We start from the raw sequence: 25,554 nt of genomic DNA, 5'->3' as shown, positions 1-25,554 counted from the left end.
GTACGGCCCCCCCTTCTGATGTAGGCTCACAAAATTTTTCCCACGTTTTAGTCTCCCAGGCTTACAGGGCTGCGTCAATGCCTCTGGTGCCGCAGTTACTGCAGACACACTTTGTACACACAATTCAGTGTCACGGACAGTCCCCTGGAATATTCTTAGCCTTGTTTAGTTTTCCTCCTTTTTGCAGGGTCACAAGAATAATACATCAGAAGCGCCCAGCGTCTGCGGCCATCTAGATCCCAATTCCAATTCAGCTCCAGCTCTAACTTGCCCGGGTCTAGTGTAAATGACCTTCTTTGAGCCCCGGTTTCTTCAACCTGTTTCAGCAGGCAGCTAACTCTCACTTAGGGATAGCTGCTATTGTTATATTCATTTGGGTAGACTAGAATTATAAAGTTGAAGTGATATTTTCAACAAAGTTCGGTAAAGTACAAACTTATAAATTGGGGTATTGGTCATTTTTTCCTGAATATATCTAATGAAAAATTTCTATTTGTGTAGCAACTACAGTGTATCTGATGTGGCAGGCCTCTGCTTATTCATTGCATTTCCATTAAACCTTTTACTCTCTTTGCCTCAGATATTTATTTTCACTAAACATCTGAAGATCTACCTGTGTATTGGTTTTAACAACTGGTATTTCTCAACTTTTATCAGACCAGGAAAAGGAGGGACCTGAGACCTTGTGGGGACAAAGCCCCCAAAAACAGTTTCCAGGCTCTCGACCTCACATAGAAAGGTGCTGGCTCGGATAGTAAATGGCCATCAACTGTGATCAGATGGCCATCAGCTGTGGCTAGTTGGCCGTCTGCTGTAACCCGTAAGCCATTGGCCACTAATATAATGGCTGTGGCTACGCTAGCAGAAAAGAATGGGGGCTAGCAAGAGCGGATTGCAGAGAGGCGGATGCCGCCAGCAATAATATAGTAATATGACTCCCCTACATATGGCTCCTTGGGTGTTCCTTTTTGGCCTCACCATGTCCTGCATTCTTATGTGGGGAGCGGGAGCTGAGACCCCGCCGGTCGCCCCGCACGACAAACGGCGCAGCGAGCAGGGTCTCCTGCGTGACAGACCTCTCTTCAGATTATCTGAATTTTTGTGCATCTGGATGGTGCTTGATTTTTGGCAATCTATATATGTTAAGTAAGAGATGGTTTGATAAACAACTCTACGATCCACTTCCTCCCATACAACAAAACATTCATAATACTTCTATAGTAGTGATGATTATCTTTCACTTTTAGATTAGAAAACTAACTCACTCAGGGAAAACACATCTTTACTGAAATAAGTAGGTGGTTTAACTCAATTTGGTGTCTAAACACTATTTATAGTTATTTTCCTTGAGACCAAGTCAACTCACAGTTCCAGGAGACATTAAAGTTCCTGTTGAGGTCAGTGCCAAAGCATTTGGAGTTTTGGTTCTTGGAACGAGTTTTCCTCCACATGCTGTTCTGCAGGATTGAATGATGGAAGTGTTTACAACAGATCAGGTTGCGTTTTTCAGTGATTATTTCAGATCCTCTCTGCAAGTGTCTACAGCTTTATTTGAAATCTATCTAGTTAAGCTGAAGCCCTTTATTATAAAGAAAATACATTTTCTTATAACTTGTAATATTTTTAGAAACATTGTGTTTTATATTAATATTCTGAGGACTCGATCAAATCATTCAGTTAGTTTTAAAAACTGTTGATTAATTCTCAGTATTAGAAAGTGATCAACAATGTTCTGAAATTACCTATAATTTAAATTATAACTTCATTACATTTTTCACCATTTATAGATTCAGATATAATAAAGGTCACGTTGTAACTATTGGAGCATAATTTTCAGAAAAGAACTTGATGTGATGGTATTTGCCTGATAGTTCATTGTTAATCTTGTTTAGCAATAGAGGGCAATGAAATGATCCTCTTAAAAGACACATGGATATCTGTGGTACTCTTTTACTTACGTTTTGATACAATTATTCATCCTCAAATTCTGTCCCAATTTGGATCCAAGTGGATGGATTACAGTGACTTTTGCTTTGAAGTCAATGTGTTCATAATACCTTCAAGTGACTTGTCTTCCTAGCTAGAATATGCCTTTGCCATATCATATAACATACATTTCCTTTATCATTACTGCTTTATTTCATTTTTCAATATTACTAGTTTCAGCAGCAAAAATTTCATGCTATTTCAAGGACACCTACACCACTAGGATATGGTGCTTGCCTTAGTCTGAAATTAAGATTTTTAAAAATATACTTTTCTGAATTGGAATTAACTAGTTTCCCAAATCTTAAATTTAATGCGTAACAATTGGTGTGCATTAAAGCCAGTAAATGATGTTATTTAAAAAAATTACAGAAGAGTACCTGTGTCCATGACCAAATATACCCATCAACGTTGAACACAGGAAGAACATAAAAATTCATTTGGTCCAGGAGCTTGGTCATGATTTTGTTTTTTCCATAAGTTTTGGTTGCCTGTAGGGATAGGAGAAAATTAAGCAATTGGTGTAAAGTTTAGCAACCCTGTGGAAAGCTGTGGTTATAATAGTAATAACTACCAGTTCTTAATTCATTTGCCCAAGGTTACATGATTTCAAACACATTTTCCCTACACTGCACAAAGATAAATGACCCATATAAACGACAGAAAAACATGACACTTATTCAGACCAGTGAAATTAATTGACCCGAACATTCTTTAAAGGATCAGTTAATATTGGACTTGTAGCATTCCAAATGTAGCACGCAAGATAATTTCATAGGAAGAATAGAGTCCACATGAAAAATTAACAGTGCAACATGTTTTAAATGGATTCTTCCCCTCACATCCTTTAAGTAAATATGGATTGATCTGTAAGCATCGGAATATGTAAATATTGGAAAGGATTCATAAATTAAAGGATTAAAGAAAAATGCTGTATTAATAAAAAACTCAAGTATTTAGAAATTGACCAATCAACTGTTTTCCTCCCAGCTGACTGAAATTTCTCTAATTATCTGGACTTCCTATGGCTACCTAATGTGTATCCTTTCTTGGAAAATCTCTTCCAGGTACATCTACATCGGAGCCAAGAGATGTCTTGTGGTCCTGTGACGTGTATTCCTTTATGGGTTGAGTATGGGGAGCTCTGGGCCCTCAGCTAGAAGAGGTAAAACAACCACAGGGATAAATCAGTTCTACTACGTAGCAAATTCATTCCTAGTGAAATTCTCTGTGCTCAAAAAGCCATTGTCAGGCACAATCCGTCAGTGTGTTGTGTGCAAAAACTGTGGAAAGAGAAAGTTAAAAGATAGCAGGCGTCAGAATACAATAGATAATGGAGTGAGAAGAGAAACAAACATAAACTAAAAAAAGTGAGTTATTTTTACCTCGGAAAGGAAATTTAAGTATGAAAATTCCAAGGGCACGTGTGACCAGTAAGATACCTAATCAGGAACTAAAGGTCTGCGCATGGAGCTTACTGAAGAAAGGCCACATTTGTAGGTTGTAACAGTAAGATAGTTTCAGATTTTCCATACTTAACTCTAGGAAAAGCTCTCCTATTGTAACAAAAAAAAAAAAATATTTTAGTTTTAAGAACTGTCAGCTGGATTTTAAGAAGTTGGAAGGAAGGTGTCAATTTCATAAAAACAGTGCTGAGTGAAATCCAGAGCGTTTATTTATTCCCTGACAGCTCCAGACGTGGCCTCTTCTAGTTAAATGGAACTGCTCTCCTTGGGCGAGAGGGGCTGCCACTCAGTGAAGTGCGAGAGACCTGACAATCAAAGCAGAATTGGATGAGTGTTCCAACTCACTTACCTGATAGACAAACCACTGGCAGAATGCTGGGGAGATCCATTCTCGTGCATGAATGCCACAGTCCATAAAAATAGCCTTTCTTCTTTTATCCTTTTTCCCAATCTATTTAAAAATGAAGTTGAGAAATTATTTGCATGAATTCCCACATTGATCCCTTTTTGTCCAATAACTCATTCATATTCTCAAAGCAATTCTTTCCCCTGTCTTCTGTTGAATGAATGTATAAGCACATACTGTTCTCGGGGAGGACCGTGGCTTATATTCTTAAATGTCTATTCATAATTCATAATCGATTACATAGCATATTTTTCAAAAGTTTTCCCTAGTGTCAGAGTTGCTGTTAGGGTTTTTTTTTTTATTTTTTATTTTTTTATCACAATCTATTGTTTTTCTTATTTCACTGCTAACATTCTTTGGTCTGAGAAATAGATTATAAAGTAGCTTCTGTTTCTGCCATTTTCTTTTGTTTTTCTGTTTTCAGATACCGGGGATATAGCTGTGTTTGCAGTGGGGAAGAGGAATAGTGGCTGGATGTTGGAAGGGCTGTCATTTGAAGAGAAGTTAGATTTCTTTTGGCTGGTTGGAGAGAATGAATGAATGGGAGTTCAGGGTAAGGAAGGGCTTCCCATTTATGAAGGGGATGCTGCAGAGAGCAGTGTTTGGATGTACAGAAATCCAGCAGCAGCTGAATGACAATTGTCAGCATGGCTAGAGAAGGGAAGAATCTCCCATCAACATGGGGTTGAAATGCCTCACTAACTGGGATCCTATGATTTTAAAATTCTTAAATTTCTCTTTTCATGACAGTTTAGTCATCAGCTTCACTGAATTTTAACAGATGGAAAACTGTTTTATACACCAGAGACATCATAAACTCTTATAATAAAGATACAGGATAAGATATTTGTCTGGGTTTGTCCATTGTGCCTGACAAATGGTTTAATCCGTGACTTTCTTAGTTCCACCTAAAACAACTTGTGACTTCTCTTGCTGAAAGGATGTCTAGAGCATACATGTTCTCTCTCTCTTTTTCTTAAAGATTTTTTTATTGCATCAAAATTATTTCAAAAAGTAACTTTTAAATTTATGTTTTTCAACAATATTAAAAATCAGTAGTTCTTGTATTATTTTTACCTTGAGCACATATAGTGGATTATCTTCAACAGTAGTTCCAATTTTAATATGAGAGACAATTTCAGGATGCCTGTGCACCATTTTTTCAGTCCAAGCAACAATCTTAAGAGCAAAACCAATTTGATGAGTTAGTAAAAAAAGAAAGCTAAATGACAGCTGGCAGCAAATGTTGGGGATAACCCGTTTTTTCTTTTTTCTTTTGTTTTGGAAGCACAGGCATTATATACTGTACCTTGTCCCAGTGATTGTATTTTGCATAGCTGTGCCTGCCTGGGGTATCTTCTTTAACATCAAACTGTTTCTCAATTTCTTCTTGTAGATTATGAATCAAGATTCTGTTTGACGGGAGAATGATAAAATACACATTTACTGGGGAAGAAAAACAAAATTATCTTTCATTTGCAGACATTTTCTCTTCCTTTTTCTTTATCTTAAATCAGGTTTTCTCTGCTTCTTGATTATTCACTAACGATTTTCTTTAGACATGTCATGTGCCTGGCTTCATTATCTTCCCATTTATCTAGAGCTGTGCTGTCCAATATAATAGTCTACAGGGACACATGGTTATAAAGCACTTAAAATAGGGCTTGTCCAAAAATAGAGATTGCTGTACATGTAAAATATTTCATTAGTAAGTTATATTCATTACATGTTGAAGTGATATTTTGCATATGTTGGATTTTCTTAAAATTAAGTTTGCCTGTTGCTTTTCACTTTTTTACTGTGTCTACTAAAATATTTAAAATTACACACATGGCTTGCATTACACTGCTATTGGTCAGCCCTGATCTAGAGTCACTCCCAACATTTCTTCAAAGCACACGTACATTCACAAACATGCAACACAGGCAACAAAGGATATTCTTATGCACAAATCTACTTACTGTCTCTTATCATTTCACACTTTGAGAGCTGGGAGAAACTTGAGTAATAATGATAGTAAGTACTTACTTAGCACTCATCATGGGCCAGTCATTGCTCTAACTAACTTATGCACATTAAATTATTTAATCTTCACATGAGATTATTATCTTCATTTTACAGAGGAGAAAACTGAGGCATGAAGTGTTTAAATAACTCGCCCATGGCTCCAGTCCCAGAATTTGGCTAGGCTGGTTTGGAGAGGATGAAATAAGATGCAGGAAGAATGATTGGGAGGCTAGTGTTGGGATCCAGAAGCCTGACGTCTCTACCCTCATAACCTATTTTCATCTCTTGCCGAGTTATCTCACCTCATCATCTCATCACTTCATGAATCCCATGGCTCTAATGGCGACCTGATAGTTGTGCATATTTGTATCTCCAGTTCTGGCCTCTCCTCTGAACTGCCTATCCCTAACCTCCTCCCCCACCTCTTTTGTGGCTTGCACATGCAACTATCTACCTGACATTTTCACCTGCGCACCCATTTATTTAATATGGTCCAGGTACTGCTTTATATATACTGTTTTATTTTACCTCATCAATATTATCACCATTTTATAGATGGGGACATTGTTGTTCAGAAAGTTTAAATACATATACGTAAATGCGTAACTATTGTTTTGTATACCTGAAACTGAAAAAAAAAATAAACAAAACAAAAACTTCTGGAATACAAAAAAAGAGAAAGTTTAAATACGATTTGTGCATTCAATGCCAACTTGTCTGACTTCAAGATTTATGTTTCAAAAATACCGTTGTCATCAGACACACAAATATTTTAGTCTGTTTAGGGATTTTCTATTGTTCTCTATTGATCTGTTTTCCTACTCTTATATAAGCACTAAATCATATTTAATTATGGTTTTAATATTGAATTTTAATATTTCATTGTGTCTCCTTACATTGTTTTCAAAATTTTTGAGTGATTTCACCTGTTTTTAATGAATGTTATGTCAGAATTGTTTTTAAATTATTAGAAACATTGTTTTTTGATTAGAATTGTATTAAATTATAATACATTTGAGAAGAATCTTATTAATAATAAACCGTACTGTAGCTTTGATTTTTCAGTAAAATTTTATATATTCATATACTTTATTAGTCTTGTGAGTGACTTTTCCCCCCCTAAACACATGGACTGGTTATTACTGATATATTAAAAAAACTTATTGCTTTGCTTATATATATCTATTAGTCACTGTATTAGTATAAAAGTTGTCCTTTTAATTCCAAGACTTTTTTAGAGTTTAACAAGTTTAACATTTTTTAGAGTTTAAACTCTATATCTTTAGAGTTTTCTGTGTAGTTATATCTTTTGCAAAAATTGTACTTTCTACTTTTTCCCAATAACTCTTTGTTTTTCTTTATTGCATTGGCTAAGCTCTCTAAACAATGGAAATAGTAGTGGTGAAAAAGGGTGTTCTATTTTTTTTCTCATTTTAATAAGAAAATCTTTCTTCATTAAGTGTAATGTTGATTGCCATTTTGAGATTAATATGGCAGTGTCTATTTATGTGATCCAATTATTGTCCATTGATATATGGTTGCATTAAAATTTTTTATGAGGGAGACGAAAAAAAATGGCGGCGTGAGGTGAGCCTCTGTAACGCTCCCCTGGAATTTACAACGAATCGGACAACAATAACTCCACAAAGGACTCCTTGCACAGCAGACAGGCAAGACGAAGAGGCCGACTACTGAATTCACCTCCAGGTGGGTGAATCGCTCGAGCGGGGGAGGAGGGAGAGGAGAAGTGAGGAGACGGAGCCGCGCGGGCGCAGGACACAGACCTAGCTCAGTGCTCGGAGCCCGCTGCGCCCGGATCTTCCGCAACTGCAGGAGAGGGAAGGACTCGGACTGCTAGGGCTCCGCTTACGGCCCACAGGGCTGAGGGGGCAGCATATAAAACCGCTGAACCCAATGCTCCCGGCAGACCTCGGAGCGAAGACTGAGGGAAGAGGGCTGAAATCGGTGGTTTAAGCCCTCACTGCCGAGCGGAGAACGGAAGCCTTAGGCACGGAGACTAGCCGCCCCCTCCCTACCCTCCCAGAGCTCGCCCCGCCCCCACCTACCCGGTGCTAGAAGCGATAAAGTAGCAGTGTTGGATCAAAGGACAGAATATTTGCTGCTCTGAGAACTGTGGACCGCAGACACAGATTCGCAGCTCAACTAGTTCCGGCAAAGGGGAGGGAGCTGTGGAAGCAGGACCGGCTATGGTGGTGGTCGCCGCCATTGCTCTGGGCCACCTCTCACAACTCACCCCGCCCCTGGCCCCACCTATCTGGGCGGATCCCTGCAGGAGTAAACAGAACTGCTGAAACAAACGGGCTCTGAATCTGGTGCAGAAACAGCTTTGGAACTCCAAAAGCTCTTCGCATACCTATCAACCTGTTGCAGAAGACACTCCTGTAGATGTCTAGGAAGAGAAATAGTAAATCAGTGATTGCCATGAATAACCAAGGCAACAAGATAGCTCAGAAAGAAAGTGAAAAGTCTCCAGAAAAGGAACTTAGAGATATGGACCTTTGTGATTTAAATGACAGAGAATTCAAGATCGCAATTCTGAAAAAACTGAACGAGATGCAAGAAAACACAGAAAGGCAGTTTAATGAACTCAGAAACACAATCAAAGAACACCATGAGCATTTTACAAAAGAGATTGAAATCTTGAAAAAGAACCAAATAGAATTTCTGGAGATTAAGAACTCAATAGAAGAAATTAACAATAAAATATCCAGCTTAGGTAGTAGAGTTGACCAGATGGAGGAAAGAATCAGTGACATCGAAGATAGGAACCTGGAATTTACACAGAGGGAAGAAGAAAGAGACTTGAGACTTAAAAGAAATGAAAGAACTCTACAAGAACTTTCTGACTCCATCAGAAAGAGCAATATAAGAATAATGGGTATACCAGAAGGAGAAGAAAGAGGGAAGGGAACAGAGAATATATTCAAACAAATTGTCGATGAGAACTTCCCAAACTTGTGGACAGAACTGGATCCTCGAATCCAAGAAGCAAATAGAACACCTAATTACCTCAATCCCAACAGGCCTTCACCAAGGCACATTGTATTGAAGCTGTCTAAAATCAATGATAAAGAAAGAATCCTCAAGGCAGCCAGGGAAAAGAAGACGGTAACTTACAAAGGAAAGCCCATTAGATTATCATCAGATTTTTCAGCAGAAACTCTACAAGCTAGGAGGGAATGGAACCAAATATTCAAACTATTGAAAGAGAGAAATCATGAGCCAAGAATAATATATCCAGCAAAGATCTCCTTTAGATATGAAGGAGGAATAAAGACCTTTCCAGACATCCAGAAGCTGAGGGAATTTTCTAATACACGACCTGCACTACAAGAAATACTAAAGGAGGCTATTAGACCACCATCAACAGGGACAACTTGTGGCAACCGAAACATAAAAAGGGGGAGAGTAAAGGCCTGAACTGGAATATGGGAATAGAGAAAGTAAGCGTACTGAAGAAACTGGAATACTCTAAATATCAAACTTTCTTTTACATAAACTCAAGGGTAACCACTCAAAAAACATCCAAATCTGAAATATATACTGTAATAAAAGAAGAAACAGAGGGAAACATCATAGAATACTACCACACAGAAATAACAGACAACAACAAAAAGGCAAAGAAACAATGGAGACACAGCCTTACCAGAAAACTAAAGACAGAATGACAGGAAATCCTCACATATCAATAATCACCCTGAATGTAAATGGACTGAACTCACCAATAAAGAGAAACAGAGTAGCAGATTAGATCAAAAAACTAAACCCAACCATATGCTGTCTACAAGAGACACATCTCAGCTACAAGGACAAGCATAGACTCAAAGTGAAAGGGTGGAAATTGACACTTCAAGCAAATGGTACCCAGAAAAAATCAGGTGTAGCCATAATGATTTCCGATGAAACAGACTTCAGGGTGAAAAAGATAACAAGAGACAAAGATGGACATTTCATAATGGTAAAGGGGACTATACAACAAGAAGACATAACAGTCATCAATATTTATGCCCCCAATCAGGGAGCACCGAAATATACCAAGCAACTACTAACAGAACTTAAGGGAGAAATTGACCAAAACACAATTATACTAGGGGACTTAAATACATCATTGACAGCTATGGATAGATCATCCAAACAGAAGATAAATAACGAAATCGCAGCCCTAAATGACACATTAGATGAATTGGACATAATTGACATATATAGAGTACTTCATCCTAAAACATCAGACTATACATTCTTTTCTAGTGTACATGGAACATTCTCAAGGATAGACCATATATTGGGACACAAAATCAGCCTCAGCAAATTTAAGAAGATTGAAATCATACCAAGCATATTCTCTGATCACAAAGCTTTGAAATTGGATATCAACTGCAAAAAGAAAGCAGGAAAAAACACAAATACATGGAGATTAAACAACATACTTTTAAAGAACGACTGGGTCAAAGAAGAAATTAGAGGAGAGCTCAAAAGATACATAGAAACAAATGACAATGAAAATACATCCTACCAAAATTTTTGGGATGCAGCGAAAGCAGTTTTAAGAGGGAAATTTATATCATTACAGGCCTATCTCAAGAAACAAGAAAAATCCCAAATAAATAACCTCATGTTACACCTTAAAAAACTAGAAAAAGAAGAACAAGCGAAACCCAAGGTCAGCAGAAGAAAGGAAATAACAAAAATCAGAGCAGAACTAAATGAAATAGAGAACAAAAAGACAATAGAAAAAATTAATGTGACAAAGAGCTGGTTCTTTGAAAAGATTAACAAAATCGACAAACCCTTGGCTAGACTCACTAAGATAAAAAGAGAGAAGACACTAATTAACAAAATCAGAAATGAAAAAGGGGAAGTTATCACGGACACCACAGAAATACAAAGGATTATCCAAGAATACTATGAAGGACTATATGCCACCAAATTTAATAACTTAGAAGAAATGGACAAGTTCTTAGAAACATATAGCCTTCCAAGGCTGAATCATGAAGAACTGGAAAATCTTAACAGGCCGATCACCAGTAACGAAATTGAATCAGTCATCAAAAACCTTCCCAATAGCAAAAGTCCTGGACCAGATGGCTTCACCAGTGAATTCTACCAAACCTTCAAAGAGGATCTAATACCAATCCTGCTCAAACTCTTCCAAAAAATTGAAGAAGAGTCAGTACTCCCTAACTCATTTTATGAGGCCAACATTACCCTGATACCAAAACCTGGTAAGGACAACACAAAAAAAGAAAACTACAGACCTATATCTCTGATGAATACAGATGCTAAAATCCTAAACAAAATTCTAGCAAATCGAATACAACAATGCATTAAAAAGATTATTCATCACGACCAAGTGGGGTTCATCCCCGGGGCACAAGGATGGTTCAACATTCGCAAATCCATCAATGTGATACATCACATAAACAAAATAAAGGACAAAAATCATATGATTCTATCAATTGATGCAGAAAAAGCATTTGATAAGATACAACATCCATTTATGATTAAAACACTTACTAAAATTGGTATAGAAGGAAAATACCTCAACATAATAAAGGCCATATACGACAAGCCCTCAGCTAACCTCATAATTAATGGTGAAAAGCTGAAGCCCTTTGCTCTACGTTCAGGAACACGACAAGGTTGTCCCCTATCACCTCTGCTTTTCAACATAGTGTTGGAAGTCCTCGCCAGAGCTATCAGGCAAGAGAAAGAAATAAAAGGCATCCAAATTGGGAATGAAGAAGTTAAATTGTCACTCTTTGCAGATGACATGATGCTATACATAGAAAACCCTAAAGACTCCACCAAAAAGCTATTAGAAACAATCAATGAATATAGTAAAGTTGCTGGCTACAAAATCAACGTACAAAAGTCCATTGCTTTCCTATATACCAACAATGAAATCTCAGAAAAAGAGATAGAAAAAACAATTCCTTTTGCAATTGCAGCAAAAAGAATAAAATACCTAGGAATAAACTTAACCAAGGATGTGAAGGATTTATATGCTGAAAACTATAAGACATTTTTGAAAGAAATTGAAGAAGACACAAAGAAATGGAAAGACATTCCGTGCTCATGGATTGGAAGAATCAACATAGTTAAAATGGCCATATTACCCAAAGCCATATACAGATTTAATGCAATCCCCATTAAAATCCCAATGGCATTTTTTAAAGAAATAGAACAAAAAATCATCAGATTTGTTTGGAACCACAAAAGACCCCGAATAGCCAAAGCAATATTTAAAAAAAAAGAACAATACTGGAGGTATCACACTCCCTGATTTTTCCTTGTACTACAGGGCTACAATAATCAAAACAGCTTGGTATTGGCGGAAAAACAGACACATAGACCAATGGAATAGAATTGAGAACCCAGAAATAAAACCACATAAATATGGACAGATAATTTTTGACAAAGAAGCTAAAAACATACAATGGAGGAAAGACAGCCTCTTCAATAAATGGTGCTGGCAGAATTGGATAGCTACGTGCAAAAGAATGAAACTGGACTGCTATCTGTCACCATGTACCAAAATTAATTCAAAATGGATCAAAGACTTAAGCATAAGACCTGACACAATAAACTGCATTGAAGAAAACATAGGTACTAAACTTATGGACCTTGGGTTCAAAGAGCATTTTATGAATTTGACTCCAAAGGCAATGGAAGTAAAAACTAAAATAAACAAATGGGATTATATGAAACTGAAAAGCTTCTGCACAGCAAAAGAAACTATTGACAAAATAATGAGGCAACCAACTGAATGGGAGAAGATTTTCGCAAACAGTTCCTCTGATAAGGGGCTAATATCCAAAATATACAAGGAACTCATGAAACTCAACAACAAAAAAACAAACAACCCAATTGAAAAATGGACAGAGGACCTGAAGAGACATTTCTCCAAAGAGGATATACAAATGGCAAATAGACATATGAAAAAATGCTCAACATCACTAATCATCAGAGAAATGCAAATGAAAACCACAATGAGATATCACCTCACCCCAGTCAGAATGGCTTTCATCAACAAAACAAATAGTAACAAGTGTTGGAGAGGCTGTGGAGAAAAAGGAACTCTCATACACTGTTGGTGGGAATGCAGACTGGTGCAGCCGCTATGGAAGGCAGTGTGGAGGTTCCTCAAGAAATTACGAATAGAATTACCATATGACCCAGCAATCGCTCTCCTGGGTATCTACCCCAAAAATATAAAAGCATTTCTCTATAGAGACACGTGTACGCCAATGTTCATTGCAGCTTTGTTTACGGTGGCCAAGACATGGAAACAACCAAAATGTCCTTCGATAGATGAATGGATAAAGAAGTTGTGGTACATATACACAATGGAATACTATTCGGCGTTAAGGAAAGATGATATAGGAACATTTGTGACAACATGGATGGATCTCGAGAGAATAATGCTAAGTGAAACAAGTCAGACAGAAAAAGCAGAGAACCCTATGATTTCACTGATATGTGGTATATAAACCAAAAAGAACAAGACAAACAAATGAGAAACAAAAACTCATAGACACAGACAATAATTTAGTGGTTACCAGAGGGTAAGGGGGTGGGCGGTGGGTGATGAGGGTAAAGGGGATCAAATATATGGTGATGGAAGGAGAACTGACTCTGGGTGGTGAACACACAATGGGATTTATAGACGATGTAATACAGAATTGTACACCTGAAATCTATGTAAATTTACTAACAATTGTCACCCCAATAAAATTAATTAAAAAAAAAAAAAAAAAAAAAAAAGAAGGCTCAGAAAGAACGTGAGAGAGCCCAGAGGGAGGAAGAAGCCAGATGACAATCAGGAGCACAGGAAGGCTCTTTTCCAGGTGGCTTTCCTGGGGGAATGCCAGGTAATTTTCCTGGGGGAATTCCTGGAATGGGAGGAAGCATGCCTGGAGTGGCAGGAATGCCCAGGCTCAGTGAAATTCTTAGGGATCCAGAGGTTCTTGCAGCCATGCAGGACCCAGAAGTCATGGTGGTCTTCCAGGATGTGGCCCAGAACCAGGCAAATATGTCAAAATATCAGAGCAACCCAAAGGTTATGAATCTCATCAGTAAATTGTCAGCCAAATTTGCAGGTCAAGCATAATGTCCCTCTAACAAATAAAGCCCTGGCTGAAGGAAGAGCAACAGAGATCACCCAGTGGATGTTGCAATAATACAAACCAGTGTACCTCTGACCTTCTCGTGAAGAAAGCTGGGGTGCTTTGAAGAGGATCCCTACCCCTCTGTCCCAATGCAGCTGTAACATGTTACAGTGCTTTGCCATAGGGTATTTGTTCAGATAATGTTTTCCTACTAGGAATTACAAACTTTAAACACTTTTAAACATTAAAAATATTTAAAAACAAAAAAAAAAACAAAAAAAAAATTTTTTTATGAGATTCTTCAATATGTTGAATATTAAGTTGCAGCCACAGGAGATTTACAAACACTCTCACAAAAAAGTCTTGTTCATCTTATTTTAGATACAGTTATAAAAAGCATGTTTAACCTAAAAATGCATTGGATACAGGGAAAATGACTCGCAGGAAGCAAGCATACTATCAGTAGATGATAGCTGACAGCAAGAAAAAAAAAACAAAAAAACAAAAAACAAAACAAAAGAGAAACAAAGTAAAACTCCATAGATAGAAGAACTTAGGAAACACAGGGGTCAGATATAAGTCCAAATGACCCAACATATTTTGGGAACTTAAGGACATCATTCCCTTGAGGATATCATTCTCTTATGGCACAGTGTGAAAATCTGCGTTGATAATCGCTCAACCAAAGCTAAACTGTATTCAGTATACTCTATTTTGCAGAGTAGAGAACTGTGGTTTATAATGGAAATATTTCTGTGAAATATGTAAAACAAAGGACTTTTTGAAGTTGTATTTATCTGAACAACTTCTTTATTTGGATTGTCTCACTTCTCATTGACTTCATATAAAAAAAGGCATTACCCTACTTTTGTTGATGAAACACATATGTATTTCCCTTCTATTAGCAATGAGTCCTATGTAGAAAGATGCTGTCTATTTTTAAACATTTTTTCTAGTCATTTAGGACAGTATCATGTACTCTTTTCTTTCACTTCCATAAATCCTATCAAATAAGGAAGCAGGAATGTAGTGGGAAGAGGCTCTGTGGTCAGGCATTCCTGGATTCCAACCCATTTGTCTGCTTACTACTTAATGTGATATTGGACAGGTTAACTATCTCTCTGATTCTCAGTGTACTCACTTTTACAATGGTACCTAACATACCAGCCGGGACTGCGGTGAGGATGAAACTGAGTGAAATCTGAAAGAAAGGTCCTTGGCCACAGGCATCCAGTGAACTTCAGTATAATAGTGTAGATGAGTCACAAAACTGACAACCACTTCACAATTTTTACATGTCTTTAAGCCAGGCTTTGATGGTATGTACTTGTTTGACTCTGATTTCCTCAATTTCTTATGATATTGAACTGTGACACAGCAGCACCCACTCTTCTGGTCTGTTTCTTCTTGCTGATTGACTGATTACCTGAGTTTGGAGGCAGAGCGTGAATGAGGTCTCCTCCTAATTAGAGCTGATTTAGCACATGCGACCAAGTATTGCTCACGAATACTGCGTGTCATTAGAGGGCTGACCAGCGCATTATTATGCACATTATATGTGCCTCACTGTTTGCTTGTCTTTTGACTTACAGTGAATCTGGGATTTTTGAGAAAAAGAAACGGTGACAACAATTTTGGAATCAATGGGACATGTTGCACTAAAACTCATATGAAGCCTGAGAAGGTTGGAAATTATATTTTGGGTGGTCATTGCAAGCCTAATTAATTGTTTTAAGCTCTAAAGAGGGCATGTGGCTTTTGCTCCACTTGCTTAATAGAAGTAGAGGAACCAGGCAAAGAAGAAATTTTGTGGTCCCAAAGGTTGATTTGTAACATAAGGCAGTATTAATTAGTCACAGGAAGCTTGTATCTAAGAATTATTTTTAGACATACATCAATTTCGCTCTTGTGATAACAGCAGCAAAAGAAAACTGTGTGAGCTGAAATATGACCTTTCCACAAATACAGCTGAACGAGGACATCGGGATGGTGCCAGATTGTTGCTGATAGGACTAGAAATTAAGCCTAAGGTTGAAAATTAAGAACTAGAGCCAGATGTTATTTTCATGAGCCTTCCACTAACCAGTAACCAGATTTAGGCAGATATAACCAAATAATTTTCTCTCAACTATTATTTTAGCACTCCAAGATTTGCTTAAATTATTAAAAATATATTAAATGTAAGTAAAAGGATAAATATTTATTACTGAGGATTTAATGATATAAATGGCTAATGCTTATCCAGTCTTTCTTATGTGCTAGTTGCTCTGTTTAGCATGGTATTTACATTTTATCTTTTAATCTTCACTTCTACACTATTAATTGGGTACCATTATCACCCTCATTTTTATAGAGGTTAGATAGATTTTCCAAGTTCTCACAACTGGTAAATTACAGAAGTTGGGATTTGAACATAGAGATGTCTGACCTCTGGCTGTGAACCATTATGTAACAATGCTTCCAGCACAAGGGATGGAATCTCTGGGTATTGCCATCAGACCTGTCTTTTTCTTAGTCTGCCGAGGCTTGTGCAAAATTTGCCTGGCTGACCAGCTCTCCTAGAAACCTGTGTCTCAATATCAGGGAGCAAGTAAGAAGTTCAGAGAAGAGCAAGATGAATCCTAGTTTGACAATTTCAAGGTGCCCTCCTTCTGCAGCTTTTAGAGGGGAACAAAGAAGGAATGGAGCACTGTGGGCCAGTGGATGGTCGTCCCCCCTTATCTGCAGTTTCTCTTTCTGTGCTTTCAGTTTCCCGTAGTCAACTGCGTTCCAAAAATATTAAATGGAAAATTCCAGAAATAAACAATTTGTAAGTTTTAAATGGAGTGCCTTCCTGAGTACCTCATTTCATCTTATTTCGTAGGCATTGTATCATTTTATATCATTACAGGAAGAAGGGTGAATATAGTTCAACAATTATTTTGAGGGAGAGAGACCACATTCACATAACTTTTATTATAGGATATTGTTATAATTGTTTTATTTTATTATTAGTTATTGCTAATCTCTTATGGTGCTTATTTTATAAATTAAACTTTATCATAGGTATATATGTATGGGAAAAACATTGTGTGTGTGTGTGTGTGTGTGTGTGTGTGTGTGTGTGTACGTGGGCCCATGCCCACATGTGTACCTGCACATACACGTGCAGAGAGGCACAGCCGTTGTTATGGTATCTTATAAACTGGTCTGGACAGCTGCCCCTCCCCCATGCCCGCATCCCAGCAGGTTAGGGGCTACTCAAAAATCATGATTTCAGATTTCTAGAAGATGCCATTTGCCCCCAGTAACTCCCTAACTGGGTTATCATATGCGTATATCAAATTCAGCACTTCACTGACATGGAATTCCCCACATCTGAGGTATACCTCTGTGTAGGATAATGAATTTTAAGGCATCAATTTATTCACTAGGAGCATCTAGTGATAGCCTCTTGTTATCCCCTGTTGCACAGTGTGTGTGTGTGTGTGTGTGTGTGTTCTCACGTGCATGCATACACAATTGGGTAAACACATGTATAGGTGGTCTTTCCTCTACTTGATTTAATAGAAGTAAAGGAACTAGGCAAAGAGTGATTTTATGTTCCCAGTCAATCTTCATGAAACATCATTTTAAAGATGAAGAAAATGAGGTGGAGAGAAGTTAAATTGTGAATGTTTAATACGTGGTTTCCATGGGACTAAACAGCCTTGCTCCAGAATCCACATTCATACCTACCACAGTCTTTCACTTTCCACCATGACCAACATCTCTTCAATATCTGTCGCAGGTAGCAACATACTTGTTTTACTCTTGGGCAAGTGATATATAAAAACGTAAAGCAGAAGGAAAATGAAAAGAATGAGACGAGAATGATTTATTTGATGAAATACTTATTTTATAGGACCATGCATATACTTGGAATATGAATTTGTGTCCAACTGAATATTATTAGTATTAATATGAGGTGTTGAGATGGCCGATGGCTGTGCCGATGGCTGTTTTGCATTCCTCCATAATCTTATGTGGATCTTAATCAGGTTCTACTGAATTGTATCATTTGAGTTTTACTATTAGAAGTGTTTTTCTGAACTGCCTTTCATTTATTTTCTAATTTTAACTTTGTACTAAAGTAAAGATAGTCTAAAACGTATCTAAAATACTAAAACACAAATATCAAAAATATAAAAGAAAGTCATCTAAAACTCTAGGTTTTTAACTGCTGAATCTAAATATGGTGTCTGCCCCTTTAGGCTCAGTTCAATGGATGTGCTTTCTTTTAGACATTTATTCCACAGTTTTATGTATATATGGTTTTGGACTTTTATGATTTTGTAAAAGTGTAAATAAAAAAGGAGCAAATATGCTACTTTAAAATCAAAACTGTCTTTGTAATTTGATTTTCTGAAAATTAAAAAAACATCACACACAGATGCTTTAAACTAAATAGTGGTTTATATGCACTGTCTAATGAAGGGTGTCTAAGTAAATCATTGTGTCAAACCAGCCTCTTAGTGTGGTTTTATTCAGACTGGTGCTTGGGTCCAACCAGATGTTTCTGTACTTAGAACCCTCTTCTATTACTGACTGACACCATGTAATACGTGCAATTAATATGCAAATAAAATTATCTATATAATTAGTACTTGGAGACGAAATTTTAAATAGTTCTTGTCGGCACAGATCACTTTACATATTTATATTTCTGAGGAAGGTAACTAATTATGTGGCTTTCCCACAATGGTGGCTAATTTGGACCAATTTCTAGAAAGCATGTCCTAATTAGATAAACTAATTTTTATAGGTAGTTTAACACTTTGGTTCTTGATGCAGCAAGGAAGTATCTTGGCCTAAGACAAAGTGAAAAACACACTATTTTTGAGGATCTGAATTTAGACCTCTGTTTGAGTCAGAATTGTTTCAGGGTGGGAGAGGCCTTGTAGAGGAGCAAAGAGGAGGGAGGGCTGATGTGAGCTGTTTGATAAAATGGGAGGATGTAAGCCATCTGCCTAGGTGTCTTCTGTCACAGGGATTTATCCCACTGTCCACACTCATGTCAAGCAATTAGCTTTTTGTTGACATTACCAGGGTATTAAGGAAAACGTAATACTTCATTTTCCCCAGCTGTTCAAACCAAATTCTACAAAACTAAAATTTATTTTAGCTTGGGTTGGCTGCTTTGCAAGGATCACCTGATTATAGGAATCCTGGTCAGGTCTATGTTAATAAAGTGAAGAGTGTAATAAGGCACACCTTTGAGAAGCCTGGATGTGGAGTGAAAACAGAGACGCAGTCACCACTAGAGTAGAGGTGTGGTGTCTTTTAGGTGAAAGAATCAAGATGTCCTCTGAACCTTAGCATAAGCAGAGTCCATAACGCACTGCTTACTTCTGTGATCTTAGAGGTATGTTTATAAAGTGTCTATTCTAATTTAATGATGCAATTTATAGAAGCATAGAAGAGCCCATGTCAATGTAGTACTTAAAAAGAGTTAAATGCTGGCATAAATTTAGTTTGAATATGTTCTCGCCATTTATTAACTTTTCCATTTGTTTCCCATCTCTCTTGATAAAACAGCAAAAACAAAGACAGAGGTCAACAGCAGCCTGCTACTTTTTAAGCCATTAAAATGCTTTTTGTTTGCTTGTCTTGCATATGTCTTTTCTCAATTTTAGTAGAGTTTATATTTACTAAGCATATTGTTGCCATGTCATAAATGCAGCCAAGTTGTGATGAGCAGCAGCACATCCAACTCTGCAACATGTTATAGGGTCGTTGTCTCAGCTGGAAGAAGGGCCTTTGGAGTTACAGCACTAAGTGGGGTCAGAAATAGCAAGTCAGGAAGAAAGAACTAGTACTTACATAGCAGTGTTTGGAAGGGTGAGGGTCTCAGTAGAGGGGACCCCTAGGATGACAAGGGCTGGGGGAGTTAAAACTGGACCCCTTAGTACCTCAAATCGCTTAGTGTTTGACATTATAAAATCACATTTGGTTTTCTATATTGTGTTGACTTGTCATGTTCATCGCTGGGTCCCTTGTTCACTGCCCCGGGGCCCAGACTGCACATGACCTGTGGCTGCTGCTCAAGACATTCTAATTTCCCCTTATTTTTACTCTGGGGAACAACAATGACTCACTTTGGCATCTTTGGCCATTCAAAAATTCTCTCCTCTGGGATTTAAGTCTTATTCTATTGCATTGCTTTTGCTTTCTCTGAGGGAGAATTTCTTTCATAAAGAACTATGTATTTGCTATATATGTTACATTCCCTCGTCTCTGACTTAAAGATGAACACGTGTTATTTGGATCTCCTTTAATGTATCAGGAGAATTCAAATACAAAAACATGGTATTGGTCGTCACCATAGCGCCTGAACTCTACGTTGATTACCTGTCGGGGTGTCGAGTGTGGCTAAACCATCCCTGCCTGTACACGGGCACTGCGTCCTCACAGGGGCTGGCGTTTGGAGATGGCACATGTAGATAATTGTTATTCTTGCAGATCAGAGCAAACATAAGATGGAAATGGAGCGGCCAAGTTTGATTTCGTCACCTCTATAAGCAGGTCTCAACAGTCTGTTTGGAAGTACCTGTAACTTTATCTCATAGATAGAGCTTTCGTTTTCTTTCCCAATTTAAAAATAGTACTTCCCTTTCAATTTCCAGACTCCCCAAACGTTGAGTATCCAACACCTTTGAATACTGAATAATAGGACTTACTCAGAGTGCATTTGATTTTGATCCAAGGCAGACTGGATGGACTGGGATTCTCCTTCTCTAACTCGGAAATCCACCGTCACGTTCGCAGCTACGTGGTGGGTGGCGTCAGGATACCAGAAGTCAAGCTGTGTAGACAGGGGCAGTGTTAGTTACAGCTGTTTATTAGCTCACCCAGAACATATTCATTAAGAAGTGACTGTGCGTCATACACAATGAAAGGAATTTAGGTTAGATGTGACTAAGGTATGGACCCTTACTCTTAATCAGCTTATGAGAGATTTAAGAACTGTTCAAGACTGGGAAAGAAATCATTTGTACTGATCACTTTTGCAGGACGTACTGTCTGTAAATACAAAAGAAAAGCAGCTTTTAGTTAATCTGTTTGCTTTCACCATCTTGGGGTTGATTGGGGTTGTTTCACAATTGATTTAGCTACAGCATCTGTCTCTAATTGGGAGTATAAATTAAATATATGGCTCCCCTCCTCACTTCCCAGCGCAGGCCTCAAAATCAGATGTCCCTGTGAACTCTGGAATTCCTGGAAGGTTTGTGTCTGACAGAAGGCATCATTTTTCTAGCAGTATATCCCTGGGCAAATTATTAAAACTCTGAGTTTCAGTTTGCTCCCCTGAAAAGTGAGGTAACAGGGCTCCATGGGGAGTGTTGTGAAGCCTGAAATAGCTGTGAGGTGTGGGGCATGCAGGCACTTAACAACTGTGATTCCCTTCTCCTTCTCTTCCTCTGGCTAAAAAGTTCAGAAGTTTGGTGAATGGGCTCAGAAAGATAGCATTCAGATTAAGATAACTTCAAGAAGATTCCAATTCTTGATGTTCTTTAAAAGCATTCTCAGCTATGAAAGCAAGTGAAGATCCACTCTCTAACCAATCGTGAAGGAAATGCTCAATTTCTAGCCATTACACCAAGCTGCGGCCATGTCTACCGGGCTGTTTCAGAGTTGAATCCCACTCTACCCCAGGTCAATTCATTATGAGACTGCTACAAACTAATTAATATTAGCTGGTTTATTTTGATCAAAAAGCTATAGATGAGTTGAGTTGGACATGTGATGTAGTATGATTTAAAGGGGAGTGAGGCAGCCATCTAATCGTCAGAGCAGTTTCTCTGTTCAGACAGTAAAGTAAATGCAGCCAGAGTCCAGGGCTCAATGAGCTTTTGTGAGCATTAATTAAGCACTGGGCCCAGAGCCAGTGCCACCACTGTAGAGGCCAACAGAGGGTCTATGAGAAGCAGGAAGCACAGTGAGAGGTAGCTGCACTCACATGTGCACGGCCACCACGCTGACCGATGCCAGGGAGAAGCACACGTGCTCCAGAAGCAACCCAGACTAGGTTGTGAGAGGTGATGGACAGAGAAGACTGCCTATAGGAGATAACACCTGAGTGGGTCTCAAAGAATAGAGTTAGCCAAGGAAAGAAGGAGACATTCCCCCATGAGAAATGGTGTGCAGGGCCCAGTGGGTGAGTCTTTGGTGTTCATGGAGTTTGAGTGGTGAGAAAGAGGGAGGGGAGGAGGACACTCCAGCGGCTGGCAGTTTGGCAGACCCTGAAGACTTTCAGGCTACACCAGCAACAACAGAAAATGCTTCTCCAGTGCTTATTACGGCCCGGCCCACTTCTGAGCACTCCCCAAATATTAGCTCACTTAGTGTGTATAACAACCTTGGTTAGGAAGTAGGTATGAGAATTATCCCATTTGATGCAGAGGAAATTGAGACCCAAGAGGTTAAGTAACCTACCTGCCTAAAGACACAGAGCTGGGATTCGAACCTCTGAAGACCATTCTGTTTCCATACTCGGCTGCCTCTCATGAAAAAGCTTTAAATGGAAGAATGCAACCATCAAGTTTTAGAGAGAGCGGTCGGGTTGCAGTGTGGCCTGACTTTGTGGGAGGGAGGTCAAGAACCCTGCATACTAGTTAAGGGACTATTGAAATGGTCCCAGTAAGAGATAGAAGCAATAGGAACTTGGCAGTGGCAGGGGAATGGAGAGAAAAATATGGATTTGAATGGGAGTTAGAGTAGGTGGAAATTTTGATTGATTTGATGTGGAGATACGGGTGTGTGTGACTAGAATAAATCCCAGGTTTGGTTCTGGGTTTACATTTATTGTGGAATCTCGATCATTTCATTACTGTCTTTGAATTTCAATTCTTCTGTTTTAAGCAGGTTAAATTATGACATTGCCATTGAAGATCTGTTGGAGAATTTGAAATGATGTGTGTAAGGTGGCTGGCACAATCTACCTTTTGTGTAGTAGCTGCTGAATCAGTGATGCAATGATTATATTAGCCAGTTGGATTTTAAAAGACTCATCTAGCGTTACAAGTGTCCTGCTCATGGAAAGGGTCACATCTTGATATTATCAGCCAGGTCCTTAATGTTATCAGTTAATAGTTTAGCAGAAATTATTATGCCTCCGGTGAAGGTCAGGTTGGGAGTGAAGGGCACAGACTGCAGGGAGGGAGAAAAGGCCCTGGGAAAGGGGTCAGAAATATGCCCTGATGGCAAAGCTATGTCTCGTTGGCAAAGCTTTGGGGAGGGAAGTGCAAGCAATAAGCTGGGAAAAACCACAACAAAAACGAGGGTTGGTGATGGGCAGGATCATCCAAGCAGCTCCTGCCTCTTGCCCTTGTCTTTGTCTTCAGACATTAGAAATAAAATAAAGAAGGAGCAGCTTTTACAGAACAGATGAAACCAGAAACTCTCTCTAACTGCTTTCTTGGTTGGTTTGGGCCAAGTCCTTTATGAGGTTTGCTTGTTTTTCATCCCGGGACTTCATAAGGAGCACCTTCTCCCTTTAATGCAAATGGTGACAAATGTGAGCTGTAAAGAGGCATTCTGTAATGGTCTCCTGCGGAGATGGGAACACGCAGTGGTGACACTTACCTGTCAAAGCGGACGGGAGCAATCGCAAGGGTGGTAGCGATCAAACCTACAGGCAGAATGAGCCACATGGTCCTTCTTTGCCTGTCTCGACCCTCTGCCAGCTTTATGCCTCAGCTCTTGTCTAAGGGAGCAGCTGACTTCCTGTTAGGGTTCTGGTGGATGAAATGACGAAATGTTCTGGTTGGGGAGTAAGGGTTAGGATGGCAACAGTGACGCTAAAAGGCGTGCTATTCATCTACCTCTTACAATAGGGAATACCCATTTTACAGATGGGATGGGAGGCAAATTCTTTTTTTAGCAAATAACGTGCCCAAGTTAGCAGAACTAGTATGTTCACAGAGCTGGAATTTGAACCTGGTTCTTGGTTCTAAAATACTACTCTACCATCTGCTGAATTGAATGATCGGTTTAAATTTGCCCTTGGGACCAGAGATGAATTTGAGTATCTGGCCACAGAACCATGGTGGTTAGTCCTTAACGAAAAATACGTTTTTGAAGCTATATTGTAAATTGTCAAATTAAAAACATTTACATTATAAAATATTTTGACTATATTAAATATTTTAAGTCATCTGGAAAACACTGGTGTATTCACCATCTAGATTTTATAATGGTTATACTTTTGCCATTTTTCCTCTGTACCTCTCTTTGTAAAGGAGTAAACATTGCAGAAAGAGCTAAAGCACCCACATCCCCACTCCTTTCCCCTTCTCCTCCCTCTGTCCTCAGAGGTAGCCCCTGTGCCTAAGGCAGCTTGGGGACTCCTAGAGGGTATGGTTGCTCAAATGTTTGTACATTGGCTGCTATCTTCAGGGTCTTCATGCTGTAGGTGCCCAATAAATGCTTTTTGAAAGTTGAATTAATGAAAGTCATCTATAGGTCATTTTAAACAGTCTCTTGTGGGTGTGTCTTTAGTCTTGAACACGCCTCCGTTAATTGTGGACTATTTGGGAGAAGGCAACACCTTTACCCAGAATCACAGGAAATCTGACAGAGTGAGTTAATTTAGTGAATCAGATAACTTCTTAGACTTTCCTTTTAAAAACTACCTCTTCACATTGACAAATGTATAGGTGGCCATTTATGAAACTTCTGAGTCATGATTGCATATTTTTATTATCAAAATCATATTTTGGTGAGATTATAAGTTATAAATAGCAGCAATAGCTTCATTTCTCTCCATTGGAAAGGTGTGCGATATAATGTAGGACTTTTTTATTCCCCCAAAGGTCCCCTTTCCCCAACCCTGCAGGTAAGGAAGAGGAGGGTTTGACACATGGCTCATGTTCTTCACATCGGACAAGCTACTCAGCCCTGGAAACTCCCAAAGTAAATGCTAGTTCCATTGCATCTAAGGGTGTATTTGGCAGGGGGACAGAGGAAAACAAAGAGCTTGACTTTGGACTTAGATGTAACCTCAGAGTGGCTCCCAAACACTGGCTGCTTCACCTTGAGCAGGCTGCCTAGTCATTGTGGTCCTTGGTTTTCTCATCTGTAAAATGGGGATGCAAATGCGACTGTAAAAAGTGGCTGTGAGGGCTAAACGGGACAGCAAATATAAGGTACTTGCTGGGTGGTAAGTACTCAAGTACACATGCCCATGCCATCCAGGGAGTTGATAAAATCGCCAGGTTCCGTAAACAGACTTACACTTACCACTGTCAGGCTGCAGAACTGAGGAGTCTCCGCCTGTATCACGTGGTAAATTAAAGTGGTGGTGACCTGTGGGGTCAAGTATCTCACTGTATTCATTTTCATGTGGACTACTTCAAGGACATTTCACGAAATTGCTTTGCTTTTTGGAGTTTTATTGATTCTAAAAGTAATAAATGCTCATTGAAAATAATTTAGCAAAGTATAGAAATGTGGGAAGAAGATAGAAATCAGCCTTAATTACTAGTTTTAAAACCGTGTAGAGAAGGCCTTTCTCTCTCTCTCTCTCTCTCTCTCTCTCTCT

General features: G+C 38.6%; 1 protein-coding gene across 1 annotated transcript in view; it reads right to left on the bottom strand.

Moving 5' to 3' along the window:
• CPA3 (carboxypeptidase A3) overlaps positions 1-23,665 on the bottom strand; it is a gene marked incomplete at both ends in the record, with an annotated part of 35,898 nt that extends 12,233 nt beyond the window's left edge. Inside the window, 8 exons of the mRNA XM_081063481.1 lie at positions 1,367-1,457; positions 2,367-2,477; positions 3,802-3,903; positions 4,936-5,037; positions 5,168-5,270; positions 20,693-20,817; positions 23,431-23,506; positions 23,598-23,665. Of these exons, the coding sequence (XP_080919607.1) occupies positions 1,367-1,457; positions 2,367-2,477; positions 3,802-3,903; positions 4,936-5,037; positions 5,168-5,270; positions 20,693-20,817; positions 23,431-23,506; positions 23,598-23,665 (778 nt within the window). The remainder of the gene's footprint in view (positions 1-1,366; positions 1,458-2,366; positions 2,478-3,801; positions 3,904-4,935; positions 5,038-5,167; positions 5,271-20,692; positions 20,818-23,430; positions 23,507-23,597) is intronic.
• Positions 23,666-25,554: the final 1,889 nt, after the last annotated feature.

Source organism: Rhinolophus hipposideros (assembly GCF_964194185.1).
Source record: "Rhinolophus hipposideros genome assembly, chromosome: 2".
Taxonomy (NCBI): Eukaryota; Metazoa; Chordata; class Mammalia; order Chiroptera; family Rhinolophidae; genus Rhinolophus; species Rhinolophus hipposideros.
The sequence above is the reverse complement of the archived record's forward strand: the minus strand, read 5'-3'. Positions and strand labels throughout refer to the sequence as shown.